The sequence below is a fragment of the Solanum tuberosum genome, unplaced genomic scaffold (genome assembly GCF_000226075.1).
Source record: "Solanum tuberosum cultivar DM 1-3 516 R44 unplaced genomic scaffold, SolTub_3.0 scf00237, whole genome shotgun sequence".
Lineage (NCBI taxonomy): Eukaryota > Viridiplantae > Streptophyta > Magnoliopsida > Solanales > Solanaceae > Solanum > Solanum tuberosum.
In genome coordinates this window covers 284,074-293,102 of record NW_006239161.1, presented here as the reverse complement: position 1 = coordinate 293,102, position 9,029 = coordinate 284,074, and the positions used below count along the sequence as shown (strand labels likewise).

Below are 9,029 nucleotides of genomic sequence, written 5' to 3'. Positions count from 1 at the left end.
TCACCACGTAGACTCATAGCATTTTTTTAACTCCTATTTCTATATTTACAAGCCATTTTTTTAGAAAATATCCAAAATCCTCAATTTTTCGTGTGTTATAGCCCATACATCTGGCGCCTGGGGCACCCAAAAAATTTTCCTCAAAATTTTTTATGAGGATCTCTATATTGAATTGGGGAACCACCACGTATACTCACACCATTTTTTTAAGGCTTATTTCCGCATTTACAAGCCTTTTTTTAGGAAAAATTAACCAAAATCCTCGATTTTTCGTGTGTTATATCCCATAGATCTAGGGCCATAGAGCACCCAAAATTTTTTTCTCAAAAACTTTATGAGGACCTCCGTAATGAGTTTCGGAATCACCATGTATACACACATCTTTTTTAACTCCTAGTTCCGCATTTACAACCCCTTTTTAGGAATTACCCAAAATTCTCAATTTTTGGTGTGTCATAGCCTATGGATCTGGCGCCCCGGAGAACCGATTTGTTTTTCTTAAAACGATTTATGAGGAGCTCCGTAATGAGTTGGTGAAACACCACGTATACTCACACCATTTTTCCAACACCTATTTCAACATTTACAATCCCTTTTTAAAGGAATTACTTAAAATCCTCGACTTTTCATGTGTAATAGCCCATGGATCCGGCCCAGAGCTCCCAAAATTATTTTCTCGAAATTTTTTTTGAGGACCTCTGTATTGTGTTGGGGAACCACCACGTATACTCACACAATTTTTTTAACTCCTATTCCTGCATTTACATGCCTTTTTTAGAAAATATCCCAAATCCTCGATTGTTCGTGTGTTATGACCCATGAATCTAGCGCCCCGTAGCACCCAAAAAAAATTCTCAAAAAATATTATGAGGACCTCCGTAATGAGTTGGGGAACCACCACGTATACTCACACAATTTTTAATGCCTATTTCCGCATTACAAGACCTTTTTTAGGAATTACCCAAAATCCTCGACTTTTTGTGTGTTATAGCCCATGGATCTGGAGCCCGGAGCACCCAATTTTTTTTTCAATAAAAACTTTAAGAGGACCTCCGTAATGAGTTGGCGAACCACCACGTATACTCAAGCTATTTTTTAACGTCTATTTTCGTATTTACAAGCCTCTTTTTAGGAATTACCCCTCAATTTTTCGTATGTTATAATATCCCATGGATCTGGCACCCGGAGAATCGAAATTACAAAAAAAACCTTATGAGTACCTCCGTAATGAGTTAGTGAACCATCACGTATTCTCATACCTTTTTTAATGCCTATTTTCGTATTTACATGCCATTTTTTAGGAATTACCCAAAATTCTCAACTTTTTGTGAGTTATAGCCATGGATCAAATGCCCCGGAGCACCCAAATTATTTTCATAAAAAACTTTATGAGGACCTCCGTAATAAGTTGGGGAACCACCACGTATACTCACACTATTTTCAATGCCTATTTTCTCTTTTATAACCCTTTTTTAGGAATTACCAAAAATCCTCGATTTTTCGTGTGTTTAGCTAAAGGATCTGGCGCTTAGAGCACCCAAAAAATATTTCTCAAAAAATTTTATGAGGACCTCCGTAATGAGTTGGGGAACCACCATGTATACTTAGACCCCTTTTTTTAACGCCTATTTCCTCATTCAAAGGCACTTTTTAGGAATTACCCAAAATTCTTGATTTTTCGTGTGTTGTAGCCCATAGATCTGGTGCCCCAGAGTGAGGATCTCCGCAATGAGTTTTTGAACCACCACGTAGACTCGCACCATTTATAAAGCCTATTTCCGCATTTACAAACCCTTTTTTAGGAATTACCCAAAAATCTCGATTTTTCGTGTGTTATAGCCCATGAATTTGGCAGCCGGAGCACCCAAAACTTTTTTCTCAAAAAAAATTCATGAGGACCTCCGTAAAGAATTGAGGAATCACATTGTATACTCACACAACTTTTTTAATGCCTATTTCCATATTTACAAGCCTTTTTTTAGGAATTACCCTAAATTCTCATTTTTTTTTGTATGTTATAGCCCATGGATCTGGCGGCCCGAAGCACCCAAAAAGAATTTCTCAAAAAAAATATGAGGACCTTCGTAATCAGTTGGGGAACCACCACGTATACTCACACCATTTTTAACCCCTATTTCCGCATTTACTATCCATTTTTAGGAATTACCCAAAATCTTCAATTTTTCATGTGTGATAATAGCCCTTGGATCTGGCGTTCGGAGCACCCAATTTTTTTTTCTTAAAAAACATTATGATGACCTCTGTAATGAGTTGGGGAACCACCATGTATACTCACACTATTTTTAACACCTATTTCCGCATTTACAGGCCCTTTTTTTTAATTACCCAAAATCCTCAATTTTTCGTGTGTTATATCCCATTGATCTGGTGCCTCGGACGACCCAAAAAAAATTTCCCAAAATTATTTATCAGGACCTCAATAATGAGTTCGGGAACCACCACGTATACTCATACCATTTTTAACGCCTATTTCAGCATTTACAAGCCCTTTTTTAGGAATTACCCAAAATCCTCATTTTTTTTCGTGTGTTATAACCCATTGATCTGGTTCCCATAGCAACCAAAATTGTTTTCTCAATAAAAATTATGAGGACCTCCGTAATGAATTGGAGAACCATCATGTATACACATATTATTTTTAACGACTATTTCAGCATTTACTGGCCTTTTTTAGGTATTACCCAAAATCCTTGATTTTTTGTGTCTTATAGCCATGGATCTTGTGCCCCGGAGAACACTAAATTTTTTTGTCAAATTTTTTTATGAGGACCACCATAATGAGTTAAAGAACCACCATGTATACTCACACCATTTTTTAACCCCTATTTCTTCATTTACAAGCCTTATTTAGGAATTACCTAGAATGCTCGATTTTTCGTGTATTATAGCCCATGGATCTGGCGCCCGAAGCACCCTTTTTTTTTTCCAAAAAACATTATGAGGACCTCCGTAATGAGTTAGGGAACCACAACATATATTCACACCATTTTTAACGTCTATTTCCGTATATACAGGAGCCCTTTTTGAGGAATTACCCAAAATCCTCATTTTTTTCGTGTGTTATAGCTCATTGATCTGGCGCCCCGGAGAACCGTAAATCTTTTTTCCAAAAAAGTTTATGAGGACCTTCTTAAAGATTTGGGGAACTACCACGCATACTCACACCATTTTTTAACGTCTATTTCAGCATTTACAGACCATTTTTTAGAATTACCCAAAATCCTCGATTTTTTGTGTGTTATAACCCATGGATTTGGCGCCCTGAGCACCCAAATTTTTTTCTCAAAAAACTTTATGAGAACCTCCGTAATGAGTTGGGGAACCACCACATGTACTCATACGATTTTTTAAAGCATATTTTTGCATTTACAGACCCCTTTTTAGGAATTACCAAAAATCCTCGATTTTTCGTCTGGGACAGCCCATGGATATGGCACCCCGGAGCACCCAAAATCTTTTTCTCAAAAGAAATTATGAGGACCTCTGAATGAGTTGGGGAACCACCATGTATAATTCCACTATTTTTTAACGTCTATTTCCGCATTTACATGCCTTTTTTTTGGAATTATCCAAATTCTTAGTTTTTCGTGTGTTATATCCCATGGATCTGGTTCCGTAGAGCACCCAAAAAAAAATTCTCAAAAAAATTTATGAGAACCTCCGTAATGAGTTGGTGAACCATCACGTATACTTACACCATTTTTAACGTCTATTTCCGCATTTACAAGCCTTTTTTAGGTATTACCCGAAACTCTCAATTTTTCGTGTGTTATAGCCCATGGATTTGGCGCCTAGAGCAACCAAAAAAAAATTCTCAAAAAAATTAATGAGGACCTCCGTAATGAGTTGGGGAACCACTACGTATACTCACACCATTTTTTAATGCCTATTTCCACATTTATATGCCCATTTTTAGGAATTAACCTAAATCCTCAATTTTTCGTGTGTTTATACCTAAGGATCTGGCGCCACGGTGAACCCAAAATTGTATTCTCAAAAAATTTTATGAGGCACTCCGTAATGAGTTGGGGAACCACCGCATATACTCACATAATTTTTTAACACCTATTTCCGCATTTACAAGCCCTTTTTTAGGAATTTTCCAAAATCGTTGATTTTTCGTGTGTTGTAGCCCATTGATCTGGCGCCCGGAGCACCCAAAATATTTTTCACAAAAAACTTTATGAGGACCTCCGTAATGAGTTGGGGAACCACCACATATACTCACAACATATTTTTAACGTCTATTTCCGCATTTACAGACCTTTTTTAGGAATTACCCAAAATCTTTGATTTTTCGTTTGTTATAACCCATGGAACTGGCGCCCCGGAGCAGAAGGGTGAGTTCCAAACCGCACAATACTCAACAAGCAAACTCATAAACACCATGCTAAGAATATAGAAAATGGGTACCCCTTTCACTCTAACCGAACCTCCACAACAACCTGCATAAAATCAGCCCAACCTAACAGCTTACAATTTAAATAGTTCATAGCTCAAGTACAACACTCCGATAATTTCGAAACAACAATACACTGGATAAAGTCATCAATCACCAGATCCACATAAAATCACTCACAAGTTTACCATGATAAATATATGCAATACAATGAAATGCAATGTTGGAACCACCATGAAAAAGATGAAAATAAGAAAACAAAGAAAGAAAAAGTAGAATAGAAGTTAAAATCAAGATATTCATTCAAGATAACCTAGTAAATGTATATACAAATACTATTTAACGAGACCCAAAAACTAATCTAACAGACTCAACTTGTGACAACTATAAATGTGACTAGCATTAGAGACTAAAAAGTAAATAAAAAGACTCAAATGATAATTGACAAACTTAGAATAGTAAACACGTAAAGTGCAAATGAAATAGAAATATCTAATTTATTAAGCTTCTATTTCTAGATCCGATCCAAAACTTCCTCAATTGTTACACATAATATACAATGAAACATGAACAATGAATCACAACATGGAAGATATATTCTTCAAATTTATTGATTCAAACAAACATTTAGACTTGAAAATAAACTAACATCTTTTAACAAGAATCACCTAAATATCGACATAATATAATTCACCATGTATATGACATGAAATCCAATCCTTGACCCAATCAGAATGGACCGTCATACTTATAGGAGGATAGGGAAAAGTTGTGTGCAGTTTGAGAGAGATCGACAAAAATCAAAGGGGGGACAATGCAAGGGATCCACACTCAAGGGTCGGGCTATTCTACATAATACGGATAGGCGTATAGCCTTTTTCTTCTTACGATCCTATCGTTTCTGCTTCAGCGGAATATTCTGATTTGACTTTAGCTGCTTCGTCTGTATCTTCACATTACAGTGTCATGTGGATAGACGTGACATAACATGTGTTCATAGCAGTAGGTCCCATTTTAGGGTAATATACGTATTATAGAGTGGAGGAAACTTTAACCACATCTTATCTAAATGTAACGAGAGTTTGAGCCCTATTGTCTTATCCTACCTCTCGACAATTATAAGTTCATAACATATGACATATTGTCCCCTTTACTTGTACATAACACATGGCCTAGGGGCTTTTTTCTCTTCTTGCTTAACATAAAATGTGTATGAACTTTTTAAGACATAAGATTCTAAAGCTGAATTTATGTCTTATAAGACATAACCTGTACGGCTGTACCTAGTGATTCTTTTTAACACTAGGGGTAAATTTTTGTTCAATTTTTATTATTTAAAGTGCTAAAGAACAAAGATTAACGACCAAAATTAAAAATCACCCCAAAACAGGGGTATTCTTGCAAATGGCCCTTCAATAATTCAGTGTCCGCCTTGTGTTTGGTTGAATTTAACCTCCGTCTAAATAGAAATCAATCAGGGTTCAAGGGTTATAACTTATACCTTATGAGTTAAGACGTGAATTTCCCAAACTATAATTAAAATTGGAAGATTTCTTAAGAATCACATCACCATGCATTGCAGCTCAACCAATATACAACATTTAACTAGGTAAAATTTTGTAGTGATTGTGATTTTCTGTATATCCACTGACCAAAAAACAAAAAATCACAATTTCATTTAATTTTGCTTCAAGCTTTTGTTGATTTGTGAAGAGTCTGAGAGAAGGGCTGTGCCTTTAAAGAATTGGAAGTCCTACACTAATTGAACAGTTATGGACATAAATTAACAGAAGAGGGGTAAAGTAGATTATGTACATAATGTACAATGTACAGATGGAAAATTACTTGGATCCTTTACATCTTTCTATAGTTGTCTGAGACTACTTTGATGAAGAAGATGCACAGAGCTCCGACCTTGTTCTTTTGCTTTGTCAATTGTAGATAGAAGTACCTGCAGGAAGTCTTCTGCTTCATCTTTTGATGTGAAAACCAAATTAGTCTGGAGTTGCGGAAGCGATGTGCGAGGGTTGTTGTTCCATCTCTTTCCCTTAGGTCCCCAGCTTCTTTTATGTGAGATATGGTTCTGCCTTAACAATGCGTCTGAGCTACTTCCCACAATATCTACCTCATCGTCGTCGTTATCAGCATGAATTACACTATCCATCCCGATTTCTGTTTCTACCAACCATTCAGGGTTAGCAGGCACTCCTTGAAACTCAGGCATTCTGTATTTTACTATACTGGAGCAAGACACGATTAATATAAGTCTCTCAGTGAGGATAACAAACTTCCCATCATGTCTAAGAGCTTTACACACTACTAATGTTTCGTCTTTGAGCTTAATATGGTCTTCAGCCTCTCTAAGTACAGATACTCCAATTGCTTCTTCCCAAGAATATGGCCGTAAAGGAAGTTCTCTGTTTAAATGCCTTGGCAATCGGACCCTAAAGCGATGAGATCCCAGATTATGCAGTTTGCTCCGATTTCTGATGCTTTGTGCAGTTTTGCCGGTGATATCAAGGATACTGGCTGCTGGTTTTGCCACCAGTCCAGTCACTCCAAGAGCTATACCTGCAAGAAAAAATATATTATCTAAGAGAAGTCCTTTCACTTCCCAGGAGCTTCAATTTTCCTGCAATAGTGACCAGAAGATTAGCATGGATAAACTTGATACCTGAGAGAACTCCTGGAAGGCCATGTCTCTCTGCCCCTTTAATAGGTGATTGCAATAGGCCAGTCAGACCCTACAAATCAAAAATAGGTACCAATTTTTTTAATATTTTTTTTTAATGAAGGAATAATTTTATTAATAAAAGGGGGAAACTCCCAAATAAAAGTAGTAAACCAAAAAAGAGAACCTACAAAAGTTGATCGTTCTCTACCATGGTCAGACATTCATCCGTACAAATAGAAATCTCACGAGTGCACCAAAAATAACAAAATACCCAGTGTAACCCCACAAGTGGGGTCTCGGAAGGATTGGTTGTTTCTAAAAGACCTCGGCTCAAGGAAAAGCATTGAAAAGCAACTTAGGAAAGAAATACCAAAGTGAAGAAGCGATGACAAAATATTAAAGATAGCATGACAAAGCCTTCTAACAAAAGAACAATAACTACAACAAAATAATACTATAGTCGAAGTAGAAGAAACAACAAATAGTAACAGAAATGGAAGACCAAGAAACTACTATGACTACTAGTATGAAAGGGTAAGCGAGACAACACTCAACTATCTACTTACCCTAGACCCTAATATGTATCCTCCATAACCTCCTATCTAAGGTCATGTCCTTGGTAAGCTGAAGTTGCGTCAAGCCCGTGCATCTATCTCAACATTCTCATTTTTGCAACTTTCATCTTTTGAACATGAGAATTGTTGACTGACCAATACTCTTCCCCATACAACATTATTGGTCTAACCACTACTCTGTAGAACTTACCATTAAGTTTTGGTGATACTTTCTTATCAGACAAAACTCTGGAGATGAGCTCCATTTCATCCACCTTGTACCAATACAATGTGCCATCATCATAATTTTCCCCACTAACTTGAATTTTGGCTTCTCCATTTAGTTTCTATTCATAGTTTTCGTAGTGATAATACCTTATAATACTTGTCCTCCCAATTTCAGGAGTTTATGACTCACCAAGGAATTACTCGCCAGACATCTTATCCGTACACCCCGCAACAAAACGGTGTAAAGGAAGAATAAGCATCTCATTGAGACTACTCACACTTCTCATTGAATCCCATGTTTCGTTGCGTTTTTGGGGCAATGTAGTTCTTGCGTCTTATTATTTAATTAATAGAATACCCTGATCTTCTATGCAAAATCAGGTTCCACATTCCATACTATTTTTTGAAACTAGTAACATTTGTATTTCATTTAGTACTTAGGTAGTACTGAAAAACCATATTTACAAAAGCAGAAAGGAGTAAAATCTATCCAAAAACTGAACCAAATCTAAATGGATCCTAAAACATCTATGATTGACTCAGTTTCATTGGAGTAGACATTTGTACACCAAAAGCAGAACAACAAAATACACTTAAGCTTTACTTCCTGCAAGTTGTTGTTCCTATTCTCAAAACATCTCTCGTTTCTCTCCCTCCATATAGTCCACCAAATACTAGCAGGGATCATCCTCCATCTTTCTCTGTTTGTAGCCCCAACTCCAGCCATCTCCCAACTGAATAGAGTCTCATCAATCTTGCTAGGCATACACCAAGATATGCCTCTGAGATTAAGGAAAATCTTCCACAGCTGCTCAGTAAAGTTGCAATGTAAGAAAAGATGTCTCACTGTCTCATTAGCCTTACCACATAAGGAACATCTGTTACATAGAGAGATTCCTCTCTTGGCCACATTATCCAACGTCAAAACTGCTTTATTGGCTAGTAGCCATGTAAAGCATGCCACTTTGTGTGGCACTTTGTTCCTCCAGATTTGCTTCCAAGGCCATTTGAAGTCTTGAATGCCACCAGAACTTATCTGTTTTTATCAAGTGTTTGGTTCATTATTTCCAACCTAATCTTGTGTGTGGTTTAAGACTCTACAAGAAGCTTATTTCCAATTATACCCTTGAATTATTATGTGATTTTTTATTTT

The 9,029-nt window shown here is 36.7% G+C and overlaps 1 protein-coding gene across 9 annotated transcripts in view; it reads right to left on the bottom strand.

Annotated features, from left to right (window-relative positions):
• Positions 1-6,068: 6,068 nt before the first annotated feature.
• LOC102596923 (vacuolar protein sorting-associated protein 13A-like) overlaps positions 6,069-9,029 on the bottom strand; it is a 21,352-nt gene continuing 18,391 nt past the window's right edge. For 8 of the 9 annotated variants that reach the window (XM_015313199.1, XM_015313198.1, XM_015313195.1 and 5 more), the window contains 2 exons: positions 7,095-7,164; positions 6,069-6,991 (listed from right to left, as the gene is read on the bottom strand). In XM_015313199.1, the coding sequence (XP_015168685.1) occupies positions 6,285-6,991; positions 7,095-7,164 (777 nt within the window). In that variant the 3' untranslated portion in view covers positions 6,069-6,284. The remainder of the gene's footprint in view (positions 6,992-7,094; positions 7,165-9,029) is intronic. The other variant, XM_006356875.2, reaches the window with a different exon arrangement.